Source organism: Rutidosis leptorrhynchoides, chromosome 8 (genome assembly GCF_046630445.1).
Source record: "Rutidosis leptorrhynchoides isolate AG116_Rl617_1_P2 chromosome 8, CSIRO_AGI_Rlap_v1, whole genome shotgun sequence".
Classification (NCBI taxonomy): domain Eukaryota; kingdom Viridiplantae; phylum Streptophyta; class Magnoliopsida; order Asterales; family Asteraceae; genus Rutidosis; species Rutidosis leptorrhynchoides.
Window position 1 is genome coordinate 51,400,518 of NC_092340.1, and position 21,615 is coordinate 51,422,132.

The 21,615-nt window shown below is 35.6% G+C and overlaps 2 protein-coding genes and 1 pseudogene across 2 annotated transcripts; 1 reads left to right on the forward strand and 2 right to left on the reverse strand.

The window, feature by feature from the left end:
* Positions 1-1,324: 1,324 nt before the first annotated feature.
* LOC139862083 (ubiquitin C-terminal hydrolase 12-like) lies at positions 1,325-13,130 on the forward strand. The gene is made up of 32 exons (XM_071850631.1): positions 1,325-1,392; positions 1,736-1,805; positions 1,913-2,060; positions 2,166-2,323; positions 3,226-3,491; positions 3,571-3,789; positions 5,215-5,323; positions 5,389-5,504; positions 5,769-5,867; positions 6,591-6,700; positions 6,880-6,969; positions 7,643-7,721; positions 7,814-7,960; positions 8,050-8,130; positions 8,204-8,323; positions 8,514-8,636; positions 8,821-8,898; positions 8,996-9,084; positions 10,032-10,140; positions 10,243-10,311; positions 10,454-10,564; positions 10,709-10,764; positions 10,848-11,025; positions 11,113-11,214; positions 11,301-11,372; positions 11,546-11,611; positions 11,727-11,792; positions 11,949-12,032; positions 12,140-12,256; positions 12,349-12,417; positions 12,494-12,580; positions 12,763-13,130. Exons 1-32 carry the CDS (start codon positions 1,363-1,365, stop codon positions 12,802-12,804), a joined length of 3,360 nt encoding a protein of 1,119 aa, XP_071706732.1. The 5' UTR covers positions 1,325-1,362; the 3' UTR covers positions 12,805-13,130.
* A 131-nt stretch (positions 13,131-13,261) lies between these two features.
* LOC139863399 (uncharacterized) lies at positions 13,262-15,046 on the reverse strand (annotated as a pseudogene).
* A 758-nt stretch (positions 15,047-15,804) lies between these two features.
* Positions 15,805-18,735, reverse strand: LOC139862823 (uncharacterized). Its single transcript, XM_071851457.1, has 2 exons — positions 18,285-18,735; positions 15,805-16,317 (listed from the first exon to the last, which is right to left on the reverse strand). Exons 1-2 carry the CDS (start codon positions 18,609-18,611, stop codon positions 15,844-15,846), a joined length of 801 nt encoding a protein of 266 aa, XP_071707558.1. The 5' UTR covers positions 18,612-18,735; the 3' UTR covers positions 15,805-15,843.
* Positions 18,736-21,615: the final 2,880 nt, after the last annotated feature.

The window sequence follows — 21,615 nt, forward strand, 5'->3', positions numbered from 1 at the left end:
GTTGGATATATTAGAAAATGGTATGCATGACGTCAACTTTCGAAGTAATGAAAGTTGGTCTTTTAAAAACGAATGCAATATTTGTAAAATTGTATCATATAGAGGTCAAGTACCTCGCTATGTAACCAACTATTGTGAATCGTTTGTAATCGATATGGACTTCGTCCGGATGGATTAGGAAGGGTCCCTTCATCTAGGAAGTTGATCAATTCCATTGGAAATTAAGTTGGTGTGACCTATTGAAGAACTACGAGTGATTGTAAGTTTAGCTATAAGTTTACTGGTAAGCTATCTTCTTAAAGGGATCTAGAAGGTAGTTGTGATTTCACTAGGCTAGAGCATTAGGATCTTGTAGTAAGAGCATTTGGTGTTTGTGAATTTTTCAAAGGGACGTAAGGGTTCATAAGTAGCGGCTTATCAAGGAGCTAGTGTTGTATCCGGACACTCCACCGGGTTTGGGGTATCATAGTGAAGAAAACTCTCAATTCGTAGAATTGGGGAGTGGATTAAGGTGGATTAGTTAACATCCACCCGAACAACTATAAATCTTTGTGTTTGTGCACTTACATTCTTTACATACTTGCAATAACAAACACAAACGCTTCCACGCTTAAAACTTATGTTTTGATTGTTAAAGTTTTCAAAAATGTTTTAAGAAACCACTAACTAACTATTCACCCCCTCTAGTTACTTACACATTTCATCGTCCGAAGAATCATCGTCGACGAGCTTTGAATAGGTATCCATTTTGAGTAATGATTTTATAGAGAAATTTGAAATTGTTTTAGATGAGAGAAATGAAAGTGTGTTTGAAATTGTGTTTGATATTGTATACATAGAAAAAAGTAAGTTTTTTAATTATTTAAAATATGAATATATGTATATATCCGTTACAAATTTGGAAGGTATATAACCTCCCACGTCACCAATTCGATCAACACGCAGACAATTGTTCATGCGTTGGGTTGAAGCACGCCGACCTCCCACCCCCACAACACGCCGCGCTAACCCGTGCCCGGCGGCGTGTTGGTTCCAAAACCGGCCAAGCACGCCGGCGTTAAAGAAGGTCTTAATGATTAGGACTGTCCCTGAAACTTAGGCATACTACGGGGATCCCTCACTTAACACAGGGACAAAATTGGCACTGAAAAATGTCATTAGGAACTAAATTGGAATTCATTTACGTTATTAAGGATTAAAATTGTAGTTTTTAAAATACCTGGATAAAAGGGCAGTAATAAACAAACACAGGTACAATTTTGGCAATTTGGTATTAAATAAATTGAAGGATAAAAATTTAAAATCGTCAAAATCCACCCACATTTTCTGCTTCCTCTTCCCTCAATATTTCCTTCACCGCCGATGACACTCATGACTCCCGTTCCGATTGACGTAATCATCTCTATCCCTAAACCACACACCTCGCATATTTGTTACTCATTCAAACACATGCACTCGCAATATACATATTTTATATTATCTCTATACCTGTATCTATATATACCTAGTGCTTCCACTTTCGTTTGCTTTCTCATACTCACTTGATCGTCTTATTCAGCTGCGATCTCATTAACGATCATTCTAACTCGTGTTAATTGTTATCTTAATCGATTTAATCTACAATTTTCTATTTCGTTCTCACTGTTTTGGGGAGCGTACACCATTTCTAGGGTTTTGAATTGATAATTGCTGTCAGATCCCTTTCGTTTGATTTTTATATGATTTCATCTTGTAGGCTGAAGATGAAGAGATGCTAGTTCCTCATTCTGATTTCGCTGCCACTGAAGAACCTCAACCAATGGAAGGTACTGCTTACTAGGTTTAAAAATAAGAATATGTTTGTTGAATTTGATATGATGAATTGCATTAATTTTTTGAAATTTATTAACATGAATGATGGATGGTTTGTTAGTTGCACCAGCGGAAACTGTAAATGTTGTTGATACACCAGTAGTTGATGATCCACCATCAGCACGGTTCACGTGGACGATCGAAAATTTTTTGAGGGTGAATAGTAAAAAGTTGTACTCTGATGTTTTCACTATTGGAGGCTATAAATGGTATGTTGAGTTGTAGACTTTCGTTTTAGATTAATGTGTTGAGATTTTAAGCTAAAATGCGATTGTTATGATTGGTGTTGTTGATATTGTGTTTTGTATTGGCAGGCGAGTTCTTATATTCCCTAAAGGAAACAATGTTGACCATCTGTCAATGTATCTTGATGTTGCTGATTCGTCAGCTCTGGCGTATGGTTGGAGTAGATATGCTCAATTCAGCTTAGCTGTCGTAAATCAAATTCAGTATAAGTTCACTATTAGAAAAGGTAAACTATTCTTTAAACTTTTTGGACAATTGTCTCCAAGGACATTTGTCTCCGAGACTCGATACTCTCTTAACCATCCCAACATAGCCTACTGGTAGGCTCTTCATATCCTCACAAGGGTTATGTTCAAATTTCATTAGCAACATATCTTGTGTGGCCAACATATCTTTGGGGGCTAGGGAAAAAGTCACAAACGGTCACAGAATAACTTGGTTGGTTGTGTATATATGAGTGAAAATACTCGCCCTCCACGGGTATCATGAACATGAAAAACCTCATCTGCTTACTTGATACTCTTTTAGTAGATGAGATGCAAAACTGGAAATATGTACCATATAATAAAAGTAGGAATTTGTCTATAATATGGAAAGACAAATTGGATAGGAAACCCTATCGGGGCGGAAAGTCTAGTTGGATAGGAAACCTGATCAGCTGATTATGTATCAACTTATAGTCATTCGTATTATGATTTTATATATTATGAGTTTATAAATAGGCAAGCTTTGACATAATAGCCATATTTTTGTTTAAAATGGTATGTGTATCATACTAGATAAGTGCCATTTAAAAGTTATTCATATCTCATCCGACAGTATTCAATTTCAATCACAGATGGAAATGGAACTGTTGACATAATTTTTATGATTAGTTGAACCTTCTCATAAATGATGCCATCTGTTAAGTTATCAAGTATGATCCTTCAGCTCTGTGTGTTTTAGTATCTCAGTAATTATTTTGTTTGTTTTCACGATTGACATTACAAATCAAGTAACCTTGGCTGATATTGTTATTGCATTAGTTTAAAGCTGTAATTTGATTTGGGCTTTATCATTTCATGAGTTTCAAATGGTCTTTTTGTTTTATGTCTTGTTTGGTTTGTGATAAGGGATCTCATCCTGCAGATACACATCACCAGTTTAATTCACGAGAGAGTGATTGGGGTTTCACTTCATTTATGCCTTTAAGTGAACTCTATGATCCTAGTAGAGGCTATCTTTTGAATGATACATGTATAGTTGAAGCTGACGTGGCAGTTCGAAAGGTTGTTGATTACTGGTCACATGATTCTAAGAAGAAGACCGGTTATGTAGGCCTCAAAAATCAAGGTGCTACGTGTTATATGAACTCCCTACTACAGACCCTTTACCATATCCCTTATTTCAGAAAGGTTGGTCTTCTTATTACATCAGTCAATGCTCACGGATGACATTTAATAGAAAACATTCACATTTTACCCTTTTAACCAGGCTGTTTATCATATGCCAACAACTGAAAATGACATGCCATCAGGGAGCATTCCACTGGCTTTGCAGAGTTTATTTTATAAGCTTCAATACAGCGACACAAGTGTCGCCACCAAAGAGTTGACAAAGTCGTTTGGTTGGGATACATACGATTCGTTTTTGCAGCACGATGTTCAAGAACTCAATCGAGTTCTTTGTGAGAAGCTAGAAGACAAAATGAAGGTATACAGTTATTTTTTTTAGGTAAAGGGTATACACCCGGTAAATTATATATATCAAAAAATATTACATGAGAAACGGTTGATGCAAACAAAGCACACAACCAGCAAGCCAAAAACTAGCCAATCAAACAAGGAAGACAAAAGCAAAAACTATATTTTCCACTTCATCTTCACCTCCAACACATGTTGTGAATTTTTGAACCTCAAAGACATTAACTTCAGTCTCACTGTGTTGTAAATGTCTTTATAAACTTGCTCTGCTTTGCGTTTTGTTCGGTTGAACAAACACCGATTTCGTTCTTGCCATATGTAGTAGATGGTAGCGGCAAATAATAGTTTAGAGACTACGACTCTAGCCACCCGCGTATGAGAAATCGGACTGATCTTATGTATAACCTCTTTCCAGTTATCCCCTAGAGATCGTAAGGGCATCAAACCTTGAACCTGATTCCACACTTGCTTAGAATACGTACATTCAAAGAATAAATGATTGTGGGAGTCTTGTTGGTTACCACACAACGAGCATGACAAATTAACATTCTGATTAGCGCATATATCCCATACTCTAATCTTATCTTGAGTTTTCAGCTTTTCACCCACCATTAACCAAACAATAAAAGCATGACGCGGTATGCATTGTGAGAACCACACTACCGAATGCCATATTACTTTTGTTGCACGTGGTCTGAATGTTTCCCATGCTTCCTTAGTCGAGAAATCAACCAAATTTCCATCAGATTGTCGCCAACACATAACATCAGACTTTGATAAATCAGGAGGCCTAACATTCATGAGCATTGGAAATTTATCGATCCATGGATCCGGCCATTGCCATCCAGCATTAAAGATCAAATCTGCCACCTTTGTGTCGTCCGAATAGCCAGCGCTAGTAACGTATCTATGAGTAATATGCTCACTAAGTGGCCCATAATCAGTCCATGTATCATGCCACGCTGAAGTTACATTTCCATCACCAACTTTATGGATGATAAACGGCCTTACTATACTTCTCATTTGCAGCATCTTACGCCACCCATAACTTGCTGAACTAGAAGCGTCTACCTTCCAAAAATTATGTTTATTAAGTCTATAAGTATGGATCCATTTTACCCACATAGATTGTTTATGATTTAATAAACACCATATATGATAAGACATTAAAGCCAAGTTCCATGCTTTTAGACTTTTGATTCCAAGACCACCCTCTTCTTTAGGAAGACAAACATTCTTCCAACTAACCTTAGCCTTTCCTCTCTTCAAATCTCCTTTGCACCAAAGAAATCCACGTACTGATTTCTCAATATCATGGATAATAGCCTTTCCCCTATGCAGGTATACAGTTATTTTGTCACCAAACTTGAACAAACTTGAATATTGTCAATTCTTGATAAAACCTACTTATGTACTATTTGTTTCTCTGGCACAGGGAACTGTTGTGGAGGGTACAATTCAGCAGTTGTTTGAAGGACATCATATGAACTATATTGAATGCGTAAATGTTGACTTCAAATCAACAAGAAAGGAGTCATATTATGGTAGACATTTCACATAAGAATACCTCATTTCAAACATTCAGTTACTAAACTACATGTTATATCAGATCTTCAGCTTGATGTCAAAGGTTGTCGTGATATATATGCCTCGTTTGATAAGTATGTTGAAGTAGAACGGCTTGAAGGTGACAATAAATATCATGCTGAACAACATGGGTTACAGGTTGGGTCAACGTTTACCTTTAAGTTTAATTCATAACTTTTAAAAGTTCTGTCTGGTGCCACATCTAGACGTCACAGGTTGAATATTGATAAGACTTCTCAGACTGGGGGATATTGTAACATTATATATTCATTGAAAAATTAAAGGGGGAACAGTTTTTCTTTATTGTTAACACAAAAACAGCATCCTAGTATAAATACAATGTTACCCTCCCATCTTTAACAGCAGCTGATGAATGTCTTTACTTTGTTACGGTCTTTACAGGATGCAAAGAAGGGCGTTCTGTTTATCGACTTTCCTCCTGTTCTGCAACTCCAGTTAAAACGTTTTGAATATGATTTCATGCGGGACACAATGGTGAAGGTCAGTCATTTTTTTCCGTGAATGTCATGCTTAAAGGTATCTTTTCTGCCCGATTCGTGTTTGGATGGACATCAGCCTTTGTAAAAATTCAAACTTTGACACCCCCTACCAGTATCTAGTTGACACCTGGGCTCGTTCCTTTGCACATGTCCTTAATGGCTTAATCAACGTTTTTGTTGTTTGTATAACATCCTATCCAAGTTTTTGGTGCAAGCCCTAGGTTAAGAATGACACCAATTTATTGTGGTCTATGAATTTTGGATGTTTTAGCATTGTACATTTGAGCATGTTTCCTCCTTAAAGTTAAAATGCCATAATTTTTTTGTGCTTCTGAGCCTTAGATTTTACTTGATTAATGCCGTAACTTTGTTCCTAAACCTTAACCTACGATTTCTATTTATCCTAAAGTCACGAGTGAATGGTTGTTACATATATTGGTCTCGTACTCAACATTGCATATAGTTTCTGTGTTATAACCAACCTCATGATCTCATCCCATACCCACATCCTCTCCAATTAACAGTTTTGGCTAGTGATGCTTTTATATCATGAGTGGAATTAAGTTGATTATATTTTCCTCTACCTGCTATACTTTTTACTGAATTCAACTTATGGCATACCATTTTAAAAGTTTATGCTATTACTTTTGCCATAGCAAAAGGCTACTTACTAAGTCAGTCATCTCATTCGGGATTTTCTATTTAAATGTATCTGAAAATCCAGATAAATGATCGGTATGAATTCCCTTTGCAACTTGATCTTGATAGACACGATGGGAAATATTTATCACCTCAGGCAGACAGAAGCGTTCGCAACCTCTATACTCTTCACAGGTACTATTATCTTTTTGAAGGTTTTTCTGAACTACTGATTATACATGTCAACTATGCTCTGTTACTGATGACTACTGTAAGATTAAAAAATTCCCTTATGATTAACTTGGCTTGCCTGTTTGTTTTGCATTTTCAAGACATTTTTCTAATGATTTTCGGTCCAACATCTTTTTGCGCAGTGTATTGGTTCACAGTGGCGGGGTGCATGGTGGACATTATTATGGTGTGAACTCCATCATATTTACCGATGTTTTCCATCACAGTTTTTGGTTTTTAATCTCGTATACGCAATTCACTTCTAATTTGCTTTTTCTCAATGCTCATTTTTATGTGATCCTTATTTATATAGTGGCTACAGTTGTTTGTGGATGTAAGTGGTTTAAATGTGAAAAAAGAGATTATATTTTCCTTGTTGCCAGTCATAATGTGCTGTTCTATCTTAATATTATAGAGAATGCTACGTTTAATATTATAGAGAATGCTAAACGTAGCCCTTAAGTATTTATTGCAAAGCGTTAAGTTTCCATATTATAACTTACTTTTCATACTTAAATTCAAGGGGTCAATTTATTCATGGAAATATGTAGTTTTGTATTGGAAAAATTAACTTTGCAATTAATGCTTAACCATAGCCCTTAGGGCTATGGTTATCATTTTCCTATAATTATTTAGGTGTAATGTAATGTAAAAGTACCTTTTTAACAATTATGGAATTTGAATCAATCATAAGATAAGGATACCATTATTATGAGTTTTGCATGCTGATTCGTATCTTTGAGGAGTATTGCATTGAACACATATTTCTACTTTCTAGCCTTCTCACTTGAAAGTCGAATTACAGTTAAATGTATCATCACTTAGTCAGTTACACTTGACAGTTATTTATCACTTTAGAATATATATATTTTTTCTGTTATTACTGAAATTGTTCTTTTTTTGTAGGTTTAAGTTTGATGATGAACGTGTTACCAAAGAAGACATCAAGAGGGCATTAGATGAGCAATACGGGGGCGAGGAGGAGGTGATTATTTGACAAGTTTTTTATACGTATCTAGAAAAGCTACTTTTTTCATGAACTTATTCTGATTTTTTACATATATTCTCGTGTGACAGTTACCTCAAGCTAATCCCGGATTCAATAACTCACCATTCAAATTCACAAAGTATTCAAATGCATATATGCTTGTGTATATACGTGAAAGTGACAAGGAGAAAATAATTTGTAACGTGGACGAGAAGGATATAGCGGAGCACCTAAGAGTAAAATACTAAATTTTTGTCCTTTTCTTTCAACGAAACTCTCTCATACCCAAAAAACAACATTGTGAACTTGCTTTATCTTCTTTTAGGTTAGGTTGAAGAAAGAACAAGAAGAGAAGGAGCAAAAAAGAAAGGAGAAAGCAGAGGCACATTTGTATACAATTATAAAGGTAAACACTATTGACCCCACACTAAAATTATGAGATATAGTCTTTGACTTGCCTTGTAATTTAACGAGATTAGGTTGCTCGAGATGAAGACCTTCGTGAACATATAGGAAAAGATTTATATTTTGATCTAGTTGATCATGACAAAGTTCGTAGTTTCCGCATCCAAAAACAAACACCTTTTTCCCTTTTCAAGGTAAGATACCTAATTGATCTTTGTTATTGTTTTTTTTTTTTTTTTTTTTTTTTTTTCAGTCTTGTCTATAATTGATTTGCATTTTAGAATGGGTCAACTTAGAGTTAACACCTTGAAAGCTTTTAACATCGTCATGCATACTTTCTCATGTTACTTATTTTGTCTTATTGAACCTCAAATTCTTTTTCAGGAAGATGTAGCTAAAGAATTGGGTATCCCAGTACAATGCCAGCGTTTCTGGCTCTGGGCAAAGCGCCAAAATCACACTTACCGGCCAAATCGTCCTTTGACGCCTCTAGAAGAAGCCCAGTCTGTATGTACTTCATTAATTACTATTACTATATTACTCTATATAATGAATGCACATATCTACTTTTCTTTTAAATTACTGTTTCTATAGCATACTAAGCCCAGCACTATTGAACATCAGTTTTTAGTTTATTTGGAGGTTTACATTTTGTTTACTGGGCTCTCCTTTTGGGCCTTTCGGCTTTTAGGTTGGACATCTGAAAGAGATAGCAAATAAGGGTAATACTGCTGAGCTTAAGTTGTTTCTGGAAGTAGAACTTGGACAGGTATACGTTAATGATGACTTATTTTTATGAACTGATGGTGGATGATAATGATTTAACATTTGTTTTTCTTGCCAACATAATGGTTTCGTTAATGTAGGATTTACGGCCGATATCTCCACCTGAGAAGACTAAAGAGGAAATTTTGCTTTTCTTTAAACTTTATGATCCTTTGAAGGAGGAACTTCGGTATGCATTTTTTCTCATCTTTGAATCATGTCTACGTGTGCTATCATTTCCTTTGTATCTGTGACAGATGTGATTATCAGTTAACATTTTTAGTGCATTACTTATGCATTCCTAATAATAGTAACAGCCTTACCAAGTGTGGCCGTTTCAACTGATATCCAACGTCATTTCCTACTATTCATTAGGGGTTTTTTCTAACTTTCACAATAGAAAGAAAACATATGAATTTAAATTATACCCCACTTCTGTTATTTTACTATCTAATTGCAATTTCATTTTATAAATTTCATTTTCATATTAATACTAACAGCGCTTACATCACTTGGTTCTTCAATAATGTCTTCTTCTTAACTTAACAATGATATTGTTATCTATAAATCATTCCACTATGTGTTTGTTGTAATTGCTACTAATTAAACTGATATCAAATAGAAAGAAAACGTATGAAACCTTATACGTCTTTAAAATATAGTTTCTTTCTTTATTTATTTCCTTTTTTGCATATTTTCGAAAAGATCTTGATATCTACCACAAACTTAAATTATTTATAACTTATATTATTTTACTATCTAAATGTAATATTTTATAAATTTATATTATATATTATGTTTGGAAGTTGAATGTTCTATTAAATATCATTTTTGTAAAATGTGATGTGATTAATTACTACAAATGTATTAAGGCGTTCTATACTATAACATTTGAAAACATCTATAGTATGGTAGGTCAATCAAACTTGAGCCGTGCTCTAAAATTATCCGTTCCTGTTCGACCCGTTACACACCCTGTTGTAACAGCCCAATTTTACACTAAGGTTTAGCATTTTGTGAAACTTCCAGTCACAATGTCATCCTAGAATGATCATAGCACCAAATTAGCACTATGTCTTGCATCATACTAATTATTAGTGCCATGTCAAAGTTTTTTGAAGCTGTTGTACATGGCAGGTATGTTGGGCGGCTCTTTGTGAAGGGTACCGGAAAGCCCATCGAAGTAATGGCCAAGCTGAATGCAGTGGCTGGCTTTGCACCTGATGAAGAAATTGAACTATTTGAGGTTTCTGTTCCTTTCATATTTAGTTTCACGTATTAGATATTAATATATTATGTTCATCTGAATCTAAAATGTTGTTCCTTTCATACATTCTTTTGATTGCAGGAAATCAAGTTTGAACCTAATGTTATGTGCGAACACATTGACAAAAAGTTAACGTTTCGAGGTAGTCAGGTATGTGTTTTAGTGTGGTGGCAGCTCTTTTTTGGTCGTCAGTTGCATTCTATTTGTTGTTATTATTTCACTTTTGTCTATTTTATTAAGTATTGGCATAAAATAATTTTAAGCTTTTTTGTTGTTGGTTATGGGTTCGAAGCTCGAAGATGGGGACATCATATGCCTTCAGAAACCACTTAAGGTTGAAAGTACAGAAAGTTGTCGCTATCCTGACGTTCCTTCCTTTCTAGAATATGTTCACAATCGCCAGGTATAACATAAATCTTGATCTTTTTTGGGACTCATGGTTTTCTTTTTACAATTCTATCTGTTAATCTAGTGTTTGTATGTGTATGATTAAGAAATATCCTACAACCCCAGTTTGCTACATTTTATAACGTTGGATGATGCATAGGTTGTGCGCTTTCGTTCGCTTGAGAAGCCTAAGGAGGATGAGTTCTCTTTGGAATTGTGAGTCCTATAATGCAGCGGTGATTGAATTTAGCTTATGTCAGTTATAGTTCATGGATTTATTTAATCTTCTTGCTTTGCAGGTCAAAACTTAATAATTATGACGATGTTGTTGAAAAACTTGCTCGCCATCTAAACTTAGATGACCCATCTAAAATCAGGCTTACATCTCACAACTGCTATTCCCAACAGCCTAAACCGCAACCAATCAAGTATCGTGGAGTTGAACATCTCTCAGACATGCTGGCTCATTACACTCAGGTAATATAGTCTGTTGATATTAAGCATCATGCTTCTGCTAATGTTTCATTGAAACGTTAACATAGTAATCTTGTTTTCTTATTGTAGGCTTCAGATATATTGTATTACGAAGTTTTGGATATACCTCTGCCAGAACTGCAAGGCTTAAAAACCCTGAAAGTTGCTTTTCATCATGCTACTAAAGACGAGGTAACTACCGAATTTATAGACATCTCCGTTTTTTGCTAGGTTTGAACTTGTCTTTTTGCTGACATGTTATGTTGACCAATTGTCAGGTGGTAATACATACTATTAGATTGCCAAATCAAAGCACGGTTGGGGATGTAATCAATGATCTCAAGACAAAGGTAAAGTAGCAAATTTTTTCCAGGTTCAAGTTAATTTTGTATTTTTAATACCTTAATAGATATTGAAATGTACATCACATATGTTATGTGTGCCAGTATGTGTCTTCCGGTACTTTTTTGCTCCCACTTCTTCCGATTTCTTTGGTTAATTGTTTACAAGTGCTTTGAAACAGGTTGAGTTATCTAATAAAAATGCAGAACTTCGACTACTTGAAGTTTTTTACCACAAAATTTACAAGGTATCTGATGTTTTCAAGTTCGTTTACACGTTATCTTCCAATATATTGTCGTAGTAGTCTTTTAGCTTATATAGTCGTCGGCACTTTGCTAACAAACTTGTTGCCATGTATGCAGATCTTCCCCCTGAATGAGAAAATCGAGAATATCAATGATCAATACTGGACGTTGCGTGCTGAGGAGGTATGTACTTCATCATGAACCACACTGATGTTTTGTCTTATGGATTTTTTTTTTTTTTTTCGAGGTCTATTCAATCCCAAGTATTTGTTTGAATTTGTTCGTGACAGAACAATGGATGGTTTTTTTGCAAGTATTCTGAGATTAGTTTTCTTACAGGTTCCAGATGAAGAAAAGGATCTGGGTCCTCAGGATCGTCTAATTCATGTTTATCATTTCGCGAAAGATACAGCTCAAAACCAGGTGGTTTTTCGTATAAGACTAAGAAAGAACAGAATTGTGTTTGCAGTTCTTCAATCTGTTATCGTAATACTAAACAGTTCATGTCTGCATGTGTATTGAATATACAGCAGGTCCAGAACTTTGGCGAACCATTTTTCCTGGTGATTCGTGAGGGCGAACCATTAGCTGAAGTTAAAGTACGGATACAGAAAAAGTTACAGGTTCAAGATGAGGAGTTTTCAAAGGTATATCTCCATTTCTCTTAGTATTTTCGTTTTCTGACTTGCTTTCTAACTAAATATTTCATATTTGGAACCAACCAATGTGTCAGTGGAAGTTTGCGTTTCTGTCTTTGGGCCGTCCCACATACCTTCAGGACTCGGATATTGTCTCGACTCGTTTTCAGGTATGTAAAGTTTACCTTCATCATGCACAAGTTTTAGAGTTTGTATGCCTTAACCTCATTGTATGTGTGGTTACAGAGAAGAGATGTTTATGGTGCTTGGGAACAATATTTGGGGTTGGAGCACTCTGACAACTCTCCCAAGAGGTCATATGCTGCAAATCAGGTAACACCGACTTACACGGATTTTATTTTAAATAAAATTCCGTTTGTTTGAAAAAAAAAAAAAACATTTCAGCGATACATTTGATTTTATTGTTCAACTGAATATCCATCAGGTTGTGGATAAATATGTAAATGTTAGAATTAAATGAATACTTGTAATGTTAAAATATTGTTCTTTTGCAGAACCGTCACACATATGAGAAACCGGTTAGAATTTACAACTAATTTATGGAATAATAATCCCCGAGGAAGCCTGCTGTATGTCGGCTAAGTTATAGTATTTACGAATGGAACTTATGTTTCCGGGGAAGCATCAAACGAACAGCATGAAACGTGGCAGCAAGAGAATGCAAGCATAAAGCATGGTTACAGTAGATGTGTAATTCTTTGTGGAAAAGGTAGCAACCTGATCATCTGATATAGAAGCATGTACTCATTTCTTTATTTGTGTAGCATCCTCCTTTGGGTGATGTAGTTTACTTTAGGTTGTATAGACAGGTATATATTCTGTTTAAACTTAAACTGCTGTTCACCCTTCACTTCATATTTGATCGGTCTACATTAAGATTTTATTATATTATATATATACAAATTAAAATTAAAAATAAAATTAAACTCTATTTGTTTTATACTAAAGATCTAAGCGGTCTAACTTAAGTATCTCCATGACTATCAGTCTGTTTTATGCTCGTTGGCCATCAATGACTGTTTGAACAACATTTTCATCAATCGATAAACCCAACAATATTTCAACTGTCGAAGCATCAGCTGAGAACCCTTTGCCAACCATTTCATGAAGAAACTCGATTGCTCTATTGATATCCTTATTCCGAACGAGACCTTGAATGACTAAATTGTATGTGCAACCATCAGGGGTGCAGCAGCCCTGTTCGACCATTTCTTGAAACAACATGATTGCTTCATCGTCAAACCGTGCCTTGAAAAGACCGTGGATCAAGATATTGTATATACGAGTATTAGGTTTTATTTTGATTTCTTCGCTTGAAAGACCCCGAAAAACGTTCTTTGCATATTCAAGTTTTCCAGCTTTGCACAAGCCTTTTATGAGTATGCCATAAACCACAACATCAAGATCCATCTTAGAGTCTTTCATCTCCTGAAACAAGCGCATTGCTTTCTTATAATAACTATTTCTAAACAAACCGTCTAACAATATCGAGTATGTAACAAGATCTGCGTGTTGACCGCGTGATCACATCTTCCTCAATATATCCAGTGCGACAGAAGGCTGCCGGCTTAGACAGTACCCCTGGATCAAAGTAGTGTACGTGACGGTATTACCAAATACGCCTCGTTCAGACATTTTATCAAACACCTTCAATGCATCATCAACCCTTCGTTTCTTACAATACCCATTAATCATTATATTATACGTATGCACATTTGGCTCACAACCATTCCCGATCATCGAATCTACCACTTTCTCCGCCTCACGTAACCTACCTTGCAAACAATACCCATCAACCAACGCGCTATAAGTAATTACATCGGCCTTCACCCCGTTCTTAATCATCAAATCAACCATTTTTGCAGCCTTTTCGACTTCCCCTTCTTTACAAAGACCATCAACCAATATGGTATACGTTTTAACATCCCGATCCATCATCTTCTCAAACAACTCCATACCCTCTTTCCACATATCCGCATCACACAAACCACGAATCAACGAGTTGTACATTCCCACATTCGGTTTTAAACCTCCATTAACCAACCACTTAAAGAGACTTAAAGCTTCATTCGCCATTTTATCCTTGCAAAGACTATCAATGATCATGCTATACACAACACCAACTTCCATTTTCCTCTTCTTCATATTCCTCACCAATTCGATTGCCACATTCAAGCTGCCCATTTTACATAAACCATTAACTACGGTCCCACAAGTAATCGAATTTGGTTGAACCCCTAATACTACCATATCCTTAAACAACTCAACTGCCAAACCCATTTCATTTCCACAAACCAAACCCTTAATCAAAGTAGTAAACAACGCAACATCAAGCTCATAACCATGTTTCAATATTCTACCAAATACCGAAAACCCCAAATCGACTCGATTCAAATTACAGTAACAGTTGATCAAAACGCTCAAAACACGAGCATCAAGATCAAGGGTGTCTTTAAAGTCTATTTCTTTAATCAACAGTATGGAGGTTTCATAGTGTTTCATTTTCACAGTGGCTACTATCAACTGAGTGAAGTAAGATATGGATGGCACGGGTTGCATTTGAAGCATTTCGTCGAACAGTACATGTGCATCATTAATGTTTTTGAATCCTATTCTACATTGGTTCCACACGAATTTGTTGAACCGGGATCTTGTTCTAGTAGCACTTGAGGTGTTATCGTTGCTAATTGTGGTTGGTGAATGTGTAAAAGCTCTGAATTTGCTATAACGAACGAAACAATTCCAGTATTTTGGGCTTTGCGAAACAGTGAGTTTCATTACTTCTTGGCTCAGTTCTTGGCTAATTTTTCAGTTTTGGTCCTTACATTTCTCTAGTATCATGCGGAAGGGATGGCACCTGCGGGTAATGGGACGGATTCACGGATCTTTGAAATCCGCAACCCGCCCACCATGATTTTTTTTTCCCAACAATGCCCGTCTACCTGTCAAATGGATAATTTTATCGCCCGTACCCCCGATTCAGGGATACCAATGACCCGCGGATAAAATCGCATGTAAACCCGCGAAAAATTAGGTTTTATATTAAAAATATTTGTATACCCGCGGTTTTCTTTAATGGCTACCACGAGTTTGTGGGTCGGATTTTACCTGCTATGGATATATTATACCTGTGACCCACCCACAACCCGTCAACGAGTACAAAATTTTACCGTCCTGTATCCGCTGGTAAACTTTTTTAGCGAACGCGAGTATACCCGCGGGTCATGCATTTTTTCCCACCCATTGCCATCCCATAGTGGGATCCCTCATTTACATTTTCACTGTTAATTACCAAGTGTGATAATTACCACAAAATATGTTTCACGACGGCACTTGAACCCTCAACTTTTTGGTTAAAAGGATTACCACGATACCGCCAGGCCAATGACCCTTTGGTAAAGTGTGAGTTTGACTTTCAAAAAAAAAAAAAAAAAAAAAAAATTATTAAGTGTGATAATAATCCTTTAAAAGTATATATATATACAGTTTTCATCTAATGATAACACAATGTTTTTTGAACAATGTATAAATATAAATATATGAATATCATAGGATACATATATTCTCACTATCGATTACAGAATGTAGGGAATCAAAGCCTTGACATCCTTGTTAAACTTGTTTCCAAATTTCGCAACGTACCACTCTCTTGTTGCATAACTCCTTCCGATCAAGTAGAACATCGTCCCTAGAGCAAAAGAAAGCGAAAACGTTGTTTGACAAATGCAAAAGACGCCTATGAACTCAACAATCTCAAACATATAATGTGGACATATGACCAAATCAAATAATCCTCCTTTAGGGATTTTATACTCTTTATCTCCTTTCTTTCTTAGATTAGAAAGAATGCAATGATGGTAAAAGTTTCCAACTATACCGATAGCAAACAATGTTGTTCCTGCGTATTTGAGATCGATTAAAGGCTCGTGAAATGGTTGTGATAAATATTGAGCGTAAATCGTTGTCGCTGTAGAGATGGTGTAGCTTAAACTAATAGGTATTGCGGCATCAAGTGCCATAGAACCGCTATATTTGTGAACAAGTAAGACCTACAAAACCGAAATTTTAATGGTTAGTTGATATTTGAAATGTTAGTTGCCTAAAATGACGAACTAACTTTTTTGTCAATAAACAATTAATTGAGTTGAAAGCCTTAATATATTATGTCAGTATTAATATATTGTAGGCAAGCATTTGGTAGTATACATCTCTATAAGACCACCATTAGACCAAATCCAACCGAGCGTTTCTTTGCTCCGTTAGATGATGTGGAGGCCAACTGACATAAAGTAACGAAAATATCGAGGCGTTAGCTGGTGACGGAAAATTGCGTCAGTTGCTATGTTGACGGAATGAAGAGTATGCGTGAGTTTGGATTCAACCAATCACATTCAAGACATATTTTGTATTTATTAATTAATTTTTTCCCACCCCATTTCCAGTCAGATTTTACCGCATCACCCTACCCTATATTTAACATAACAAAACTGACACAGCGGATAAAAAATGTCAGAAACTGACATTGTCAAATCACAGTCAGATTACACTTTTTGGCCAAACTGCCCGTGATATCATCGCCACAGTTAGAAATGGTCTTAATGGTGCATCAAATTCTTCCGTCAGATGACATGAAAATCTAGGTGGCAGGGCTCTGACGTTCCTGACGCCTTTAATGGGGCAAATGGGGTGTTAGTCATGAGGGTGACGGAAAAAAAGGTCGAATCCCCTCCAGCTAATCAGATTTTAGCATTAATTTTTATATTAATTACCTAACTACCGATAATATTTTACCACATCACTCACTACAAATTTAACACTCAAATTTGACACGCTCATTTTAAATACTTCACTTTTTTACCTTGCCACATCACCAAAAAGTACATCACATGCCTTTGTCGTCATAGTCACAGTTAATGGTGGTCTAAGGATACGTAAAAAAAAAATTAGTTTAGAAGTACTCCGTATATTATTTTCATGTTTCTTGTTGGTTCCTATTTCGAACGTTGGTATTTAGTGTTAGGACGGTTGGAGCTAATCGGTTTGTGTTGTCTCACATCGAGTAGGAGAAGAACTAAATGTAAGCATATAAGCTTAAAAGTACTTCTTTCTATCACCAATTGGTTTTAGAGTTCTAAGAGACTCATAGACGTATACGTACACCATGTTGTTGGGGCTAAAAAACGTAAGCACGTGTGTGAAGTGTGCAGTTGAACAGAGCTCAAATTTTAAAAAATGATCAAATTTTCAAAAACCTGTATAATAATTCGTTCGGTACAATTTTTTTCAAAAATCAACTCAATTTTTTTTCAAAAATCAATTCAAGAAATTCGTTTATCAAACAATTTAATCTCACAAGCATTTTTTTCTATTGAAAACTTTTTTAAGATAATTTGTTTTGTGTGTTCTAAAAAATTAACATTTATAATGATCCATTTTTTTATACTAGTATACGAACCTGATCTATTAAATTAATGAAACGACCTGCTTATATCTTTAACACCAGACGCAACGCAGCGTCAGCTGCTTTCCCGTTTCCTGACGTGGCTTTGGTTGACGAAATTCGACAGCAATAGCGTGGCGTTAGAGTTTGACGGTTTGAGGCGTTAATTAGGTATAACGGAAGGGTGACGAGAACAACCATCCAATTATAATTCATTATTAATATATTTTTATTATTTTTTTATTTTATCTCACCCAATCTCAAATCAGATTTTACCACATCAACATCCAAATATTTGACACAAAAAATTGACATTCTGGGTTACCGGGGGTCAAATACTAACCTTGCCAAATCACCAAAAAGTACATCGTTTGCCTCTGACGTCACAATTACGGTTAATGGTGGTCTAAAACGTGTTTTAGAATTATAGGCCTAAGGTCCGGGCCTATAGTTGAGTATATACACAAAAAATAAGCAGGGAAATTAGCATCAATAGAATTGAATGGTTCAGATTATATAGTTAAAAAATGATTTTTAAAAAAAAAAACAATAATAGTGGAGTAATAGACAATGTACCTCAAGAACCCTCTTGAGAAAATGAACGGTTAGAACAGAGATAACCATAACCAAGCGTAGACCTTGATTCAAAGATGATGCAAAACAAACAAGCCCCACGAGGAACGCTGGTGTATATAGTAAAAGCATTCCGTTTCGACTAGCCAACTTTATTTCGCGATCTTTATGCGGTTTCTTCGTTGCCATGACATTAAAAAACTTGGAATACGGCATGTGTTTTCCTTTTATTTCCATGTATCCACCGTTTGCGAGTGACAAACAGCTTAATATTGACATCAGTGTCACAAACCATGAAGAAGGTGGTGGGAATAAGAACGGAATCGTCATTTTTTTCTATTATGAGATATGAAGGTTTTTTGGTTCGATATTGTTGTGTTTGTTCATCAAGTGTTTTAGATATGAGTGTATAAACAAATCATGTGTTTGTGTTTATGGCAAATGAATGGTTACTAGTTTGTCTACGTGTGTACCAATTTTTTGGATTTGTACCCAAACATTAATACATAACATGAATGGACAACTTATTTTCAAATAAAATTAAAATAAAAGTATGATAAAAAAAAAGACTAAACACTAAAAACAAAAGATATGGAACGCGGATATAACTTGATCTACGAAAATGACATGAGTCGAATCCCATGCCAAAGAGGACAATTGAAGGGAAAGAAACAAATCTATTCATAGATCACAATATCATAGTAAGTTGAAACTTGCACTACTAATATAGAATGAATTTGATGTATGAATCACACCATTTACACCACTTAGAATTTCTTTCATGCCATATCAGCATTATCCAATATTCGTAACTCATAACTAAACACTACATATCATAACTAAAAAAAAATACTTTATTTCTCTCTCTCACGCTCCCTTAATTGGTTCATGTCCTTGTCCTTCACCGCCACAGCCGTGTGATCGCTGCTCCGGCCACCGACGTTTTCCGGTGGTCCGAAGATATTCTTTTTCATTCTCTTGTTTCCGTTGTCCTCTTTGTTTCTCTACTTCGTCACCACCAGCCTTCGACATCTCGCCCAACGTCCGGCCTGATCTCTTTTTGCTTTTGGTTTTCATTATTCCTTTTTTATGCTTTCCTTTCTATGTTCGCCCCTCTTCTTCTCCCAAGGTTTTTCTTTTTTCCGGTCATCTTGTTCTTTTAGGGCTTTGACCGTAGGAGGAAAATGCTATGCGTCTCCATCACATTTTGCAGTTCGTTGGTTTTTTGAGCAGCGTGACCAGTTTTCTTGTTTTCGTCGGGGTTGAGTGTGACGCCCCGTACAAAATCATCATGTACGAATTGTCAACAACAGGTCCATTACACGGTATAATACTACATGTTGTTTTAAAACGAGTTTTGCATTCATGAAAAGATAACTTCAAATGTTTTACAAACGAAAACGTGACACAAAGGTCGTTACAAAGCCATTATTCAAAATAACATAAGTTGCGAATGCAAAATAAAAGTTCCATGATTGAGACATCTCTAAGTAATGCAGCGGAAGTCTAACACAGCGAGTCTGTAACAGCAAGTCTATACACCAAGACTATAACAGCAAGTCTAACAGCGGTAGCAACAACGTCTAAGCACCTGAGAAATACATGCTTAAAAAGTCAACACGAATGTTGGTGAGCTATAGTTTGGTTGTAATCAGTAATGTAATGTAGACCACGAGATTTCAGTGCTTCACCAGCAGTTTAAATCAGTGTTTCAAATCAGTATGATAAAGTATATGCTTATCCGTGGGCACCCGGTAACTAACTTAACGTAAAATAAATATCACCCCCTAAAAGTACACTTGGCGAGTGTGTATGTTCTCGAAGTATTAAACACCCGTTAAATGCTAGCGCGACTAGCCCGAGTGGGGATGTCAAACCCTATGGATCCATATCTAATATTCGCGTTCACCAGTTCAAAAACCAATAATTAAACGTTAGCGTGCTAAGGGGAATGTTTGTGTCGTTATATCACCCACACATATATAAAGTTTAAGTACTCGTGTCTAGTATGTAAAACATAAAAAGCGCATGTATTCTCAGTCCCAAAAATAGTTAAAGTAAAAAGGGAAGCTATAACTAACAGTGAATGTGCGGTAAAGTCAATATGAAAAGTATGCAAGTAGTAAGTCGGTCCGAAAGGTCGTCAACCTAAATCAAAGGTCACTAAGTTAGTATATTGTCCCCAAAAGTTTAAAAGTGAATAAGTTAAGTCTTAAGTATTATCATCATCATCATCATTCGCAAAAGATAAAGTTTTCAACAAGAATAGAGATCGAAACAAAAGGCTGACTTCGGACAGCTGCTACGACCTCTATACAAACCGAAAAGACACGTGGTCAGTGGCCAAGGCTCCGTATGTGAGTCCTCTAACCGTTGTCCAATTTTCAGATCCTAACTCGATGTATTTTGATCGTGGCGACGGTTCAAGCGCGAGTAGGTCAGAATTTTTCAGCACGTCGTTACAAAGGCGTAGTGATTTTTGGAAGGCTATAAATCCTAAACCGTATATCGGATTTAGGCGAGTCTTGAACGAAAAGTCATCTACTCGAACCGAAATATCTGAAAATCAATTTTCCAGAAGTCCCAGGTGTAGTGACCCGAACTTTTCCATGTTTATATATATTAATTGAGATTGATATTTACATGATTAAATGTTTCCAACATGTTAAGTAATCAAATTTGTTAAGACTTGATTAATTGAAATTTGTTTCATATAGACAATTGACCACCCAAGTTGACCGGTGATTCACGAACGTTAAAACTTGTAAAAACTATATGATGACATATATATGGATATATATATAGTTAACATGATACTATGATAAGTAAACATATCATTAAGTATATTAACAATGAACTACATATGTAAAAACAAGACTACTAACTTAATGATTTTTAAACGAGACATATATGTAACGATTATCGTTGTAAAGACATTTAATGTATATATATCATATTAAGAGATATTCATACATGATAATATCATGATAATATAATAATTTAAAATCTCATTTGATATTATAAACATTGGGTTAACAACATTTAACAAGATCGTTAACCTAAAGGTTTCAAAACAACACTTACATGTAACGACTAACGATGACTTAACGACTCAGTTAAAATGTATATACATGTAGTGTTTTAATATGTATTTATACACTTTTGAAAGACTTCAATACACTTATCAAAATAATTCTACTTAACAAAAATGCTTACAATTACATCCTCGTTCAGTTTCATCAACAATTCTACTCGTATGCACCCGTATTCGTACTCGTACAATACACAGCTTTTAGATGTATGTACTATTGGTATATACACTCCAATGATCAGC

Coding starts and splice junctions, on each gene's coding strand:
- LOC139862083 (XM_071850631.1), top strand. CDS start 1,363: ATGACACTCATGACTCCCGTTCCGATTGAC. Junction 3,790..5,214: donor AGCTAGAAGACAAAATGAAG/GTATACAGTTAT, acceptor TCTCTGGCACAG/GGAACTGTTGTGGAGGGTAC. Junction 6,970..7,642: donor GTTTTCCATCACAGTTTTTG/GTTTTTAATCTC, acceptor CTTTTTTTGTAG/GTTTAAGTTTGATGATGAAC.
- LOC139862823 (XM_071851457.1), bottom strand. CDS start 18,611: ATGACGATTCCGTTCTTATTCCCACCACCTTCTTCATGGTTTGTGACA. Junction 16,318..18,284: donor TTCTCAAGAGGGTTCTTGAG/GTACATTGTCTA, acceptor TCGGTTTTGTAG/GTCTTACTTGTTCACAAATA.